Source organism: Phyllobates terribilis, unplaced genomic scaffold (genome assembly GCF_046119375.1).
Source record: "Phyllobates terribilis strain yellow unplaced genomic scaffold, ASM4611937v1 Scaffold_1__5_contigs__length_1240528914, whole genome shotgun sequence".
Taxonomy (NCBI): Eukaryota; Metazoa; Chordata; class Amphibia; order Anura; family Dendrobatidae; genus Phyllobates; species Phyllobates terribilis.
Genome location: NW_027362761.1, coordinates 947,442,807 through 947,458,456, shown reverse-complemented (window position 1 = coordinate 947,458,456; position 15,650 = coordinate 947,442,807). Strand labels below are relative to the sequence as shown.

The window sequence follows — 15,650 nt, the reverse complement described above, 5'->3', positions numbered from 1 at the left end:
CACTTTTGAGCAAAGAACAACAGGGGTGGGCCTTTTCTCTCCAACCTAATGATCCATGCTTAAGGTCTGTGTTACGCACATGCCCGGACTGACTGGTGTGAGCGTGGTTAGTGATCCCACTGGACCATGAACAGAAGAGTGCCTGGAGGGGCATGACTAAGTATCAACTCGGTCCGACCAAGGTCGCACGGCGGCTCAGTCGACTCCGTGAACCAGGGAGGAACCGAGCAGAGGGACCAGGTGCCACTCCAGGTCAGACCCCGGTCACAGCTGTTGACCCACACCGGGGAATGCAGGAACAGGCAGGTTAGGCTGGCATACAGACAGGTGGGTACTGGCAGGCATGGCTGGTATGCAGACAGGTGGGCACTGGCTGGCACGGCTGGTATGCAGACTGGTGTGTACTGGCAGGTAGGAACGCAGGCAGGATAGGGACCAGTACAGACTGGGATACAGGAACAGAGCCGCAGGTGCGGCAAACAAGCAGAGCAGAGCAAAATCCGCAGGTGCAGTAGACGAGCAGAGGAAAACCCGCAGGTGCAAAGGACAAGCAGAGCAAAGCAAAACCTGCAGATGCGGTGGACAAGCAAAGCAGAGCAAAACTGCAGGTGCGGTGGACAAGCAGAGCACAGCAAAACCCGCAGGTGCGGTAGACGAGCAGAGCAAAACCCTCAGATGCGGTAGACAAGCAGAGCAGAGCAAAACCCGCAGGTGCGGTAGACAAGCAGAGCAGAGCAAAATCCGCAGGTGCGGTAGACAAGCAGAGCAAAGCAAAACCGCAGGTGCGGTGGACAAGCAGGGCCGATACACACAAGGTACTTACAATGAAGTAGCGAGTGGACACTAAACTCACAAACAGAAGTACAGAGACAACAAGTTGGAGTTAGGAGCAGGTTCAGACCCTGCAGGAAAAGACAAGATACGACCATAGAGACAAACAAGTAACGGGCTAGGACACTGTCAAGACAAGAACTGTACCAGGAACAAGATACAGGAACGAGCCTGGGAACTCAGCCCCCAGGGTGGCGGAAAGAGACTAGAAGTCACAGATACAGGTAACAGGCCTGGGTATACAGCCCCCAGGGTGGCGGAAACAGACAAGATACAGGACAGGACCTGGCAACTCAGTTGCACAGAACGCACTGAAAGAAAGTGTTGCTCAGGCACCTCCTACTGGGTGGAGGGGGTTTAAGTATCCAGTGACTCACAGCAATAGGCTGGGGACGCATTAGGAGTGCGCACACAGTAACTATAAGAATCAGGCAGTAACCGCGCCGCCACCCTAAGCAGTCAGACAAGAGACATGCACACAGCAGGTACTGGAGCAAAGTGTGCAGCCTGGACTGATAGGTAAGATGGCGGTCTTGCATGGTGGGAGGTGGTAAGCCATGCCAGCATGCCGGAAGGGATGTTAGTCTGTAGAGGAATTTTTTTCGGCTATGGGTCTATTATATGACGATCCTGATCGAATCTCATCTGTTGAGGCAGAACTCAGGCGTTTGAATCAGGGGTCAGGTGATGTTGAAAATTATTGCACACACTTTAGAAGATGGGCTTCAGAAGTCAAATGGAATGATCCTGCTCTGAAATGTCTATTTCTTGCTGGTCTGAGTAAAAGGGTTAAGGATTTGCTGATTACATTTCCCACACCTGAGACTCTGCAGGATGCCATGCAATTAGCTGTTTGTGTGGATAGGAGGCTGAGATTTAGGCAGAATGAGGTAAAGACTCCTGTAATGCCAGGTCCTAGTCCCCAGAAAATCTGCTCTGACGGCGGAGAACCGATGGAGGTTGGGGCGAAGTCGCTCTCCTCTCAGGAAAGAGACTGGAGGTTCGCTAAGGGATTGTGTCTTTATTGTGGTAAAGCTGACCATTTGATTAAGTATTGTGAGCTTCGTTTAAGTAAAGAAGGAAAAAAAAGGTCAGGTATGCCTGTATAGCTTATAAACCTATAAAGATATCACTAAAAAAGTGAGATCAATCCCCAATATAGTGATAAACCAAAAAACAGCGAATTCCCAAATCTATATCACCAAACTGGTGATCTATCATTGTTATATTCCATTAAGAACAGACAGGAATTCAGACAAACTGTGGGGTCAGTTTTATGAAAAGATGATAAATTTTATTTAATACAGTATAAATATACAGCATAGAAATAGATTATATAAAAGGTTTGGGATGAAAAGAAAGAGAGGACTGAAATGGCATTATATACAAAATAATGAAATGTCCATCACAGTAAAAGAGTTACAGAGACACACTGGATCCCATGCATATGGTTTCTAGTAATTAATTTTATAAGTCATCACAAAGGATTATATGCAACCCAATTCTATCTCTCTATGTCCCAATATAGGCTTAAGGACAATATATAGTATAGGAATTACCTTATGTCATGATGTACAATAAATTAGAAAATGTTAGGGATCCATGCGCTAGCCTCAAATGTCCATCACAGTAAAAGAATTACAGAGACACACTGGATCCCATGCATATGGGTAAGGTTTCCTAATGATCATATAGAGCCATGGGGCATACTGAAATGTTGTTGGTGATTAGTTTTATAGGTCATCACAAAAAATTATATGCAACCTAATTCTATCTCTCAATGTCCCAATATAGGCTTAGGGACAGTATATAGTATAGGAATTACCTTGTGTCATGATGTACGATAGATTAGAGTATGCTGGGGGTCCGTGCGCTAGCCTCGACGTGCGTTTCACCTTCTGGCTTCGTCAGGAGGCGTGGTTTAGAAATTAAAAGCAGGTGCTATATAAGGAGATAGGATAAATCGCTAGCGAATCGGCGCGCAGCTCGTCATGTTGCCCCGCCCCGTGGCGCGGCCTGCCGGCGTCCGCAGAGAATGACGGGGAGGAGGACAGACGTCATCCCCCTCGTCACCCCGGCAACCCGTTCGGCCAGCGACGCCACACGGCGCGAGCAGCGCATGTACGAGGCGCGTCTGCGCCATATGAAAAAAAGGGGCACAATGAAAGTAAGTATATTTAGATATATATAGACCTGCACCTATGTCTATATTAATAACGGAAAACATATCAAGCTCTCACCCATCCGGACTCGATCCTTCCACACCTATGTTACTATGTGGAAGGAAAGAGTGACATTGGCTAGATATTACATATAGTGTTCTCCCCTGATATAACAGATAAATAACTTATGCAATGATCTTATATCACAGATAACAATACCATCAACAGTAAAATATCCCAACCAGATGAAGAGTATCACCATTAACCACAATAAATGTAAAATGCAAGATTATATTATAATCTACAATCATATGACATCATTTCCAAATAAAATGGCTATTTCAACATACATGTAATTCCATATATATATATATATATATATATATATATATATATATATATATATATATATATATATATATATAAAGGGACCCACGCACGCATATGAGGTGCACATACCAGCACTATGTGTATGGGGATGATCACATCAATGAAATATCATAGCTATTTGTAAATATAATAATTATCTAATAATGTACATACATCCACATACACACAGAAATTACATATAAATATAGCATGCATTAAATCTTACATGTGGATCCACACGCATATATGGACCGTGCGTACATCCTAAACGCACACACCAGCACCACATGATGGGAATGGCCACATTACAAATCTGTCGTCATTATTGATGCGTATATTAATTACTTGATCATACACGTATATTAGCATGCACATAGGAACTACGTGCACATATCCAAAGGTGTACATACTAGTGTCAAAACAGCCGCTTTTCAAATAAAATATCAGGCGGTAATGAGTGTCATATTTAAAAGATCTTATTATAATATACATGGAAAACCACCATATAGACAAAAATGGTAATGGTTGAAAACATGAAATGCATATCGGGTGAAGGGATTATCAAAATTCAATCATCAGGTAATAGAACAATAGTAGATCTTCTTAAGTGTTCATCAGATGAGAACGAATCATTTGAGAATTCCTGATCAGAAGAGAAAGGGCAGGCAATTAGGCTTGTATTCTTCAAATGGCTACAGGATGGAGGATCGCGGCGAAGAAAAGTTCCAAAACTAAAAAAAATCAGCAAACAAAAATCAAACACATATCTATATAAAAACACACATCAAGCACCTGCGATTAAAATAAAAAAGAAGCAGTCAAGGAATTTAAACAAAAGGCTTAAAACTGATGGCTTCATTAAGGCCGTTGGGGACTAGCGTATCCAATGTGACTATCCATTTTGTTTCTTTTTGTAACAGTTTTTGTTTGATGTTCCCGCCTCTAATCCCCATATATATGCGATCAATGCCACATGCCGCAAAACCCTTAGGGCTGCAGTTGTGGCGTTCAAAGAAATGTCTGGGGATTGTTTTAAGTAGCTGGGGTTCAGTACAATTGATTGCATTTTTAATATCTCGAATATGTTCCTGTATTCTTATTTTTAATGCTCTGGTGGTCATGCCTATATATATAAGCCCACAAGGGCATTTAATATAATAGACCACAGCTTCTGTCTCGCATGTAATATGATGGACAATTTTAAAATCCTTGTTGTTTTTAGAATTGGAAAAGGACTTAGTCCTCAGGATGTATTTACATGCCGAGCAGCCTCCGCATGAAAAACATCCCCAAGGGGGACCGGGGCTATCAAATAGGAATTTACTTTTGGGTGGTACATAATGGCTTTTGCAAAGAATGTCTCCCAATGTCCACGATTTTCGCCAGGTAATAGATGGGTATTTTGGGAGTTCGTATTGCAAACTTCTGTCTGTCCGTAGTACTGACCAGTGTTTAGATAGAATCCTTTGTATGTCCTTCCAATTTGTGTTAAAGGTAGTGATAAATCTTGGTGGAACATGCATTACGGGTGGTCTTTTTCTATCCTGTCCCATTAGAAGGGCCTGTCTGTTAGTTTTCTTTGCACGATTAAAACCTCTGCAAATGTCCCGATATTTGTAGCCCCTATGTAGAAATCTACATGATAGATCCTTTGCCTGCTCATAAAAACGTGAATCGTCTGAGCAGATGCGACGGGCTCTAAGATATTGGCCTACTGGGATAGATTTTTTCAAATTGGGTGGATGTGATGATTCAAAGTGCAAAAGTGCATTAGTTGATGTTTCTTTTCTAAAGATATCTGTGCTTATGGTACCGTCCGATGATTTGATAAGTAAATCGAGCAAATCAATCTGAACTTGACTATACTTCCACGTAAGCCTAATATTGATATCATTACTATTGAGTTGGTTAAGGAACATGTCAAGCTGCGACGTGGAGCCCTGCCATACAAACAGTATGTCGTCGATATACCGCGACCAGGAGACCATTTACTGTGATGGACATTTCATTATTTTGTATATAATGCCATTTCAGTCCTCTCTTTCTTTTCATCCCAAACCTTTTATATAATCTATTTCTATGCTGTATATTTATACTGTATTAAATAAAATGTATCATCTTTTCATAAAACTGACCCCACAGTTTGTCTGAATTCATGCCTGTATAGCTTGTTTACACTCTGCAGGAGTATTTCTTTCAGGGAATACTGCTTTGCAGGAAAATTTGATTGAATTTCAGGTATTTGTGGATTGTGGTTCAACACTTAATGTGATTGATAAAGGGTTTTTGGAAAAACTTAAATTGAGATCCAAACCTTTGTCATCACCTATTTCTGTGATTGCAATTGATAACACTCCTTTGAAATGTATTACTCACAAGACTGCTGCATTTCCCCTCACTATCAATGGAGTTCACAAAGAAATTTTGGACTTGGCTGTATTTGATAATTTACCCTCTCCGGGTAATCCTTTACTGGACTGGTCTACTAATGTGATTAAGTCTTGGAGTCCGAAGTGCTATGATAAATGTTGCAATGGTCGCATTGCGGCTGTGGAAAAAGGGGAATTACCGGTACCTATTCAAGATTTTTGGAGGGTTTTTTCGGAGGAGGAGTCGCAAGTTTTACCTCCTTATAGGGATTATGATTGCGCTATTGAGTTTGTTCCGGGAGCTACTCTTCCCAAGAGTAGCTTGTTTAATCTGACTATCCCTGAAAAAAAGGCCTTGGAGGAGTACATACAGACTAGCCTGGCTGCTGGTCACATTAGACCTTCTAAGTCGCTTGTGGCAGTTGGATTTTTCTTTGTTAATAAAAAGGACGGGGGTTTACGTCCATGAAATTAATAAGATTACCGTACGCAATTCCTACCCATTGCCGTTAATTCCTGACTTGTTTAACCAGTTGGTGGGGGCCAAGTGGTTCTCTAAAACTGATCTCCGGGGGGGCATACAATTTGTTACGAGTGAAAGAGGGTGACGAATGGAAAACTGCTTTTAACACTCCGGTAGGTCATTTTGAGAATCTGGTAATGCCTTTTGGTCTTACCAATGCACCCGCGTTTTTTCAGAACCTTATTAATGACATCCTGAGACCTTTGATTGGTAAGAATGTGGTTGTGTATTTGGATGACATTCTGATTTATTCACCAGATCTGGAGTCCCATTGGCAGAGTGTACGTGAGGTGTTGCAGTTATTGAGTGATAATTCACTCTTTGCTAAGCTGGAGAAATGTGAGTTCGCTGTGCAGAAAATTAGTTTTTTGGGCTACATTGTCTCCAGCGAGGGCTTCGAGATGGACCCGGTGAAGGTTCAGGCTGTGCAGGAATGGCCTAGGCCTATTGGTTTGAAATCTATACAGGGATTTTTGGATTTTGCCAATTATTACAGGAAATTCATTAAGAATTTTTCTGAAATTGTTATGCCTCTAACCGATCTCACCAGGAACGGAACGAATACGGTCCGGTGGACTACTGAGGCCATTGAAGCGTTTTAAGTATCTCAAAGAGAGGTTCAGTTCTGCCCCTATCCTTATGCAGCCTGATGAGACCAAGCCTTTTTTGGCCGAGGTCGATGCTTCATCGGTGGGGGTCAGAGCAGTTTTTTCTCAAGAGAAAAGGGATGGAGTACATCCTTGTGCCTTCTTTTCGAAAAAAATTTTGGAAACCGAACTGAATTGTGATGTTGGAAATTGGGAGTTGCTGGCTATTAAACTCGCATTTGAATATTGGCGTCATTTTTTGGAAGGCGCTAGATTTCCTATTCAGGTGTTCACAGATCATAAGAATTTGATCTATCTGGATGCTGCCAAGCGCTTGAATGCCAGTCAAGCTAGGTGGGCACTTTTTTTTTCTCAGTTTCATTTTTCTGTTACCTATATCCCTGGTACTAAGAATGTTAAAGCAATGCTTTATCTCACAGCTGGTCTCCTACGGTCGGTGCCGAGGAGGAGGAGAGCATTTTACAGAAAGGAGTTGTGGTGGCGGCATTGGACTCCGTTTTGGAGAATGGGATTCTGAAATCTCAAGATGATGCTCCATCTAACACTCCCCAATGGGAGGTTGTTCGTGCCTAGAACCTTTAGGAGAGATTTGTTTGTGGAGTGTCATGAGTCTCGGTTGGCAGGTCATCCAGGAATTTCGGAGACTAAGAGACTTATCAGTCGCAGTTTTTGGTGGCCTGGATGGCAGAAGGAAGTCATCAAGTGGGTGCGTCAATGTACGGTGTGTGCTAGGTCAAAGGCTTCACATACTCCTGCTGCGGGGTTGTTTTGCCCTCTCGTGGTTCCTAGTGCGCCTTGGACGCATCTCACAATGGATTTCATTACTGATCTTCCTGTGTCCGAGGGTTTTGCTGTCATCTGGGTGGTCGTGGACCGTTTTAGTAAGATGTGTCATTTGGTTCCATTCATTAAGTTGCCCTGCGCCAAGACACTCGCTAAGGCATTTGTTAAGGAGATTGTCAAGCTTCATGGCGTTCCCACGGATATTGTTTCTGATAGAGGACCTCAGTTTGTGGCTCGCTTTTGGCGTGCTTTTTGTGACAGGTTGGGAGTCCATTTGTCATTTTCGTCTGGGTATCATCCTGAGTCTAATGGACAGACTGAAAGAAAGAACCAGGATGTTGAACAGTTTCTGCGTTGTTTTGTGGCGGACAATCAAGAGGTGTGGTCTGAGTTTCTGCCTCTCCCAGAATTTGCTCTTAACAATCATACATCCTCCTCTGCTGGGTGTTCTCCTTTTTTTTGTTGTGCTGGGAGACATCCGTCTTTTGGTTCGTTCTCCAAATTGGGGTCGGCGGTGCCGGAGGAGGAGAATTTTTCCGGTGATTTGGAGAGAGTTTGGACTAATGTACATTGCAACCTTCAAGAGGCTAACAAGAAGTCCAAGAAGTATTTTGACAGGAAACGTAAGGAGGTTTTGTTTACTGTGGGTGACATGGTTTGGTTGTCCTCAAAGAACCTGCGGTTGAGGATTCCCTCTAAACACTGGGTATTAAGTTTGTGGGTCCATTTGAAGTGCTTCAGGTTGTTAACCCGTCTGCGGTTAGGTTGGATGTCCCTACTTCCTGGAAGATTAATGCTGTGTTTCATGTTTCCTTGTTGAAAAAGGCTGATGTATCAGATAGGGATTCCACTGTCACAGTTCCTCCTGTGGTGGAAGACGGCGAATATGAAATTTCTCGTATCTTGAATTCTAGATGGCATAGAGGGAGATTACAGTATCTTGTCTCCTGGAAGGGTTTCGGTCCCGAAGACAACTCCTGGGTAAGGACGGATGATGTCTCTGCTCCTAGGCTTGTTAGAGCTTTCCACAGGAGGTTTCCGCATAGGCCTGGGCCTGGAGGATCCGGAGGATCATCATAAAAGAGGGGGTACTGTTAGAACCCTCCTGTTTGTCTTTTCCATCTTCTGTTTTGCGGTCATGTGACCACCTGCCTTTATATTCCCGCTCCGCCCTTCTGGCTGTACTGGACTTCAGTGTTGTTTGACTGTCTTTCTAGCCAGGTGCTTCGGAGCCTATCTCTGTCAGTTTGCTTGGTCTTTCTGGGACCTCTAGTACCTTGTTGTCTGTTTGTCTTTTTGTGTTCTGCAACAACTTCTCTGTTTAGGAGGTGTCCCATTTTTGTTCCAGTCCTTAGTTCTTTTAGGGACCCCTCCCCTTATGCTATAGGTCTTCGTTCAGACTAGCCGAGGAATAAGGCAGGTCTGTTCGCTAGGAACAGGCAGCCCGCTACATTATAGGGATTCAGCTTAGTCTTACTGTAGGGACAGCTTTCCCCTATCTTTCCTTAGTACATGTTGCAGATCATAACAGTATGGAGCACATTTTGGGGCCATTATACCGTATGGAGCACTTTTTGTGGCCATTATACTGTATGGAGCATTTTTTTTGTGGCCATTATACTGTATGGAGCACTGTGTGGGAACATTATATTGTATGGAAGTCAATGTGGAGCCCCAGTATACTGTATGGAGGACTATGTGGGACCCATTATACTGTATGGAGCACTTTTTGTGGCCATTAAACTGTATAGAGGCCTATGTGAGGATTACAGTTGGAGAATCATACTGTGATGGGGTCACCATTCTTTATCAGGGGGATTGAGGGAGGGGGGTACAGTAGGGTCATCATACCGTGCGTGTTGAGTGTACTTTGCAGGAACCGCCCATTGGACTCCTAAACTCAGAATGAACGCAGATTGCAGTGAATAAATTACAAGCTCTGCTAAAACTTTTCTTATGAATATTCACTACCGTTCAAAAGTTTGGGGTCACCCAGACAATTTAGTGTTTTCCATGAAAACTCATACTTTTATTTATCAAATGAGTTGCAAAATGATTAGAAAATATAGTCCAGACATTGACAAGGTTAGAAATAATGATTTTTATTAGAAAGAATAATTTTCTCCTTCAAACTTTGCTTTTGTCAAAGAATGCTCCCTTTGCAGCAATTACAGCATTGCAGACCTTTGGCATTCTAGCTGTTAATTTGCTGAGGTAATCTTGAGAAATTTCACCCCATGCTTCCTGAAGCCCCTCCCACAACTTGGATTGGCTTGATGGGCACTTTATGCGTACCATAGGGTCAAGCTGCTCCCACAACAGCTCAATGGGGTTGAGATCTGGTGACTGCGCTGGCCACTCCATTACAGATAGAATACCAGCTGCTGCTTCTTCCCTAACTAGTTCATGCATAATTTGGAGGTGTGCTTTGGGTCATTGTCCTGTTGTAGGATGAAATTGGCTCCAGTCAAGCACTGCCCACAGGGTATGGCATGGTGCTGCAAAATGGAGTGATAGCCTTCCTTATGCAAAATCCCATTTACCTTGTACAAATCTCCCACTTTACCAGCACTAAAGCAACCTCAGACCAAAACATTACCTCCACCATGCTTGAGAGATGGCGTCAGGCACTCTTCCAGCATCTTTTCAGTTGTTCTGCATCTCACAAATGTTCTTCTGTGTGATCCAAACACCTCAAACTTTGATTCGTCTGTCCATAAAACTTTTTTCCAATCTTCCTCTGTCCAATGTCTGTGTTCTTTTGCCCATATTAATCTTTTTCTTTTATTAGCCAGTCTCAGATATGGCTTTTTCTTTGCCACTTTGCCCTGAAGGCCAGCATCCCGGAGTCGCCTCTTCACTGTAGACGTTGACACTGGCGTTTTGCGTGTACTATTTAATGAAGCTGCCAGTTGAGGAGCTGTGAGGCGTCGATTTCTCAAACTAGAGACTCTAATGTACTTGTCTTGTTGCTGAGTTGTGCAGCGGGGCCTCCCACTTCTCTTTCTACTCTGGTTAGAGCCTGTTTGTGCTCTCCTCTGAAGAGAGTAGTATACACCGTTGTAGGAAATCTTCAATTTCTTGGTAATTTCTCGCATCGAATAGCCTTCATTTCTAAGAACAAGAATAGACTGTCGGGTTTTACATGAAAGTTCTCTTTTTCTGGCCATTTTGAGAGTTTCATTGAACTAGCTGAGAATCTGGAGCATTACATTTGTTTGTTCTAAGGAAGGTCAATTTTATAGCTTCTCAAATCAGCCAAACCATTTTCAGCTGGGCTAACATACTTGTGCAAGGGTTTTCTAGGGTTTTCTAAATATCCATTAGCCTTCTTACACAGTTAGCAAACACAATGTACCATTAAAACACTGGAGTGGTGGTTGTTGGAAATGGGCCACTATACACCTATGTAGATATTGCAATAAAAACAAGACATTTGCAGCTAGAATAGTCGTTTACCACATTAACAATGTGTAGAGTGTATTTCTGATTCCTTTAATGTTAGCTTCATTGATAAAAATGTGCTTTTCTTTAAAAAGTAATGAAATTTCTGAATGACCCCAAACTTTTGAACGGTAGTGTAGATCTGCTCAGCTCCTTCTCCTCTTTAACATACTGACCACAGATTACACTGCACATTCAATGTGGCAAGTTTACGGTAAATTTAAAGGGTTTTTAAAAATATATTATATTTATAATACTATAAATTGTTACTGTACAATTCACAGATATGTCTGAACTCAGAAGTTTACCTAAATATTAAGAGTGTAGGCATTGCAGATGTATTGCAGAATATATTATTATCACTGTTCTTCGAGGCACAAAAACAATATGGCTATAATTGGGTGGTCTTCTAACTTCCATATTAATAAAGTAGGACTTGTTCTCCCACCATTCTACTTAACTTAGTACGAGGAGCTGCAGTTGGTTACGATATTGCAGCTATGATATAGACTCGTTACAACGATCTGAGACCAGACTGTGATGCTAGTCACTATTCACGGATAAGCTGTGAGGCTTGGGTAGTTAAGAGGTCTGAGGTCAAAACCTAAGAGGGTACGTCATAGACAGAGGGCAGAGACAAAGGCAAAGTATGGAAACAGTCCGATGTCAGAATTCCAAGAAGGTAGTGGATCATGTCAAAAGGGCTAGGCAAATGGATGGTCAAGACAAATCCAAGGTCAAGCAGCAAAGAACAGAATACCAGACTACGAGCACAGAGAAAACACACACTTCTTGAGCAAAGCAAAATTGGCAATGACTAGTGTTGAGCGAGTATGTTCTGTTAACCATTTCGCCGAGTATGCTCGGGCGAGCACCGAGTGGTTACAGCTGCTCGGTGTTATGTTTAAATCACTCCCGTGTGCATGATTTGCAACTGTTTGACTGCTTTATTACATGTGAGGAATGCAAAAGAAACAATTATTCCTCACATGTAATAAAGATGTCACAGTCGCAAATCATGCATATGGGAGTGATTTAAACATAACACCGAGCAGCTGTAACTACTCGGTGCTCGCCCGAGCATACTCGGCGAAAGGGTTAACAGAACATACTCGCTCAACACTAGCAATGACCTAACATTGCCAGCCAGTTAAATAGCCTGGCAATTATATGAAAAGGAAAACACCTGAAGGAAACCCAAACACTACACTGACAGCCTGACATGCCCCTGCTATCCATAGGACAGCTGAGCTGTCACTCACAGCACTGACAGCCCAACATGCCCCTGCTATCCATAGGGCAGCTGAGCTGTCACTCACAGCACTGACAGCCCGACATGCCCCTGCTATCCATAGGGTGGCTGAGCTTTTGCTCACAACGTCCTTAGGACACAGCGAGTGGCGGGATCGTGATACTGACTTTTAACTCAATGTGACACTTTAAATAAAACACTATGATACCAGAATGCCTAGCCACCATATATGCTCATTATATCGCTTGCTTACATTTTGGAATGTTTCTAAAATAATTTGTAGACTATTTGGACTTTCTTTAGGATTGTCAAGGAATGTTACCCCTTACAAGCCATAGCAACTTTGTTTTTTTTCTGCATTTCTTCTCAGTCAATGAATTTATATACTCCCTCACTATGTATTGTTGCTTTATGTCAGTCATATGAATGGTTTTCTACAATCCTTGAGGAACAATGATAGTAACACGGGTTTTTATGTAAATGTTGCATTGCTTTATTGTGTTCAGGAGTGTTATTATAGGACCGCAGAGTGTGATGATAATTTAAGCTGAATTATTAAAGAAAAATCTTATTGTTCAGTTGTGCGGCTTTTGGCTGTAAAAAAAAAAGTAATAAATGGAGAAAAAAAATCTGTAATGATTCATATGAAATATTTTTCATTTTCTTTAAGGGAAACCTTTATTGCTTTGTATGAACATAGTTTATTTTGCAATGCTGCTGTATGCTATATCATCATGCATTATGAAAGACAAAAGGCAGCGTTACACATAATGACAAATATGCATACTTAGCTGTGTCTCATTTACATTTAATTAATGCATAATTCAAATTTATCTATACTTACAGAGAAAACTATAACATATTGGTTCACACCGTGATGCAAAACAAAGCTGTAACATGGGATATGGCGACTATTAAAATCTAGTTAGTTGTGCTTACTTGGAAAGATTAACTAGCTTTCTCCAACACCCGCTGTTGTTCTTAATTAATCACTTGTTAATTGAATATTTCCACAAAGTTCCCCTTTCATGACCAGGAGCTTTATCATATTGCTTCATGACTGGGTTCAATTCGAGTAATCGTGTCTTTATTTCTCCAGATGCCCTGTATGATGTTATTACCATTGGTGCCCCAGCAGCACATTCTCAGGGATTTAAGAGTGGTGGCCTCAAGAGACTCCTCACTAGATTTGAGGCAGAAAAACGAAAGTAAGTACAGTAATTAACTACAAAATGATGAATTAATTATAAAGGCTTTTGTTTTGCTTCATTTTTTTTCCCAATTTATTACTTTATTCCATGAAATTTTTAATATTTTAAAGCTTTCACAATATAATTTATTTCCTTCCTATGTTACCTACATTGTGGTCATTCTTAGAGAGGGAGTTATAATAGTAAAGTTTACAGGACAGCAAGGTATTCTTGACTAAGTGCATAGTCATTTAGCATAATTAAATTTGCCAGTGAAATACCCTGATGAAAGCAAGATAATGTAACAGATGAAAATGTTTTCCATTGAACACCATCTTGTATTTTAATCTAAAATGTATTTTATGTATTTAATGGCCTTTGACTCAATCTCAAGCCATGGCAATTTGATGGATGAATGATGTGTAAAAAGATCAACCTTGTACAAGCCTAGATAGGTCCACCAGGGTCTTCTCCACTGTTAGCTTGCTGGTGTTCCTTTTCACCTTGTTTCTTCTATTCTTCCGACCATGATGTCCTTCTCCAGTGATTGCTGTCTTCATATAATGTGTCGAAAGTAGGCAAGTCATAGGTTGGTGATCCTTTTCTGTGATAACATGTGGATGTGAAACCTGGATGATAAAAAAACAAGACAGAAGAAGAATCAATGCCTTTGAAATGTGGTGCTGGAGAGGATGTTATCAATATCATGGATGGCAAGAAGAACAAACAAATCAATTTTAGAACAAATCAAGCCAGACATGTCACTCCAAGCAAGAATCACCAGGCTACGATTTCCCTATTAAAAATCGGTTCTAAAATTTTGTGCATATTTATCCAACATATAAAAGTGATGACTTTCAGATTAGCGGGGGTCCGAGCACTAAAATACTGAACAATTGCCATAACAAGACATTGGGCCATAAAGCTAGAATGAAGCGGTGATCGAGCTTGTGGTGTTCTGCCGCTCTATTCAAGTTAGGTACAAACGTGCCCATTTTGGCAATTGGTGGACATCACAGCAGTCAGACTCCAACCAATTTAGATGTTATTACCTATCCTGTGAATAGGTGATAATTAATAGTTTCCAGTATAGTTTTTTAATGATTTATACTTATCTGTAATTAAGCTGTGAAGTTTCCAGAGGTGGCATTGCTTGAGAAAGTATTGTACTTTGCATATGTAGATATTTTGAGAATAGAGTGAATAGAAAAGTGTAAAAAAAAGAACAGAAAATATACAGTACTAGGTCTTGGAAACTCCTGTCCTCAGTTGTTAATTTCTATGGTGCTCACTCAGTAAATGAATCCATTAAGGACACAAATGGAGCCCAGCCGACTCCATGGACTGTAACACTGTCATTTTGGTTTCTCTTATGTTGACTGTCATTTTATCTATTTAAAAAAAGCACAGCACACTGCGCTTTTCTTCCTATTAGGGCTTGTTCACACAACCGTATTTTCGGTCCCAGTGCTGATCGTGGTAAAAACGGAAAGCGCAAAAACAAATAATATAAAATATGACAAAGCAGACGAGCAAGTTTTTTCACTGACTGAATCTTTGTGTGAAAAAAATAGGATGAGACTCACCCAAACAAGTACAGTGGGGTAAATAAGTATTTGATACACTGCTAATTTTGCAAGTTTTCCCACCTACAAAGAATGGAGAGGTCTGTAATTTTTATCGTAGGTACATCTCAACTGTGAGAGACAGAATCTTAAAAATAAAAAATAGAAAATCACATTATATGATTTTTAGATAATTAAATTGCATTTTATTGCATGAAATAAGTATTTGATCACCTACCAACCCGCAAGAATTCTGGCTCACACAGACCTGTTAGTTTTTCTTTAAGAAGTCCTCCTACTCTGCACTCATTATGTGTATTAATTGTACCTGTTTGAATTAGTTACCTGTATAAAAGACACCTGTCCACACACTCAATCAATCACTGTTTGAATCTATGTTGTTTTACTATCGCCCATTTTGTTGTGGTTTGCTGGCTTCTAGTCTTTTCCTCTGGTGCTGGGTTTCTTGGTCACGTGATCTCTGCACTCTTTATTACCCAGCACCTGGCCCCCATTCCCTGCTGGACATCAGTGTTGTAACGCTCATGCTCTGG

The 15,650-nt window shown here is 41.4% G+C and overlaps 1 protein-coding gene across 16 annotated transcripts in view; it reads left to right on the top strand.

Moving 5' to 3' along the window:
* Nucleotides 1-15,650, top strand: part of INPP4B (inositol polyphosphate-4-phosphatase type II B) — a 911,138-nt gene that overhangs the window by 743,241 nt on the left and 152,247 nt on the right. For all 16 annotated transcript variants that reach the window (XM_073642182.1, XM_073642173.1, XM_073642215.1 and 13 more), the window contains one exon: nucleotides 13,441-13,549. In XM_073642182.1, coding sequence (XP_073498283.1) covers nucleotides 13,441-13,549 — 109 coding nt within the window. The remainder of the gene's footprint in view (nucleotides 1-13,440; nucleotides 13,550-15,650) is intronic.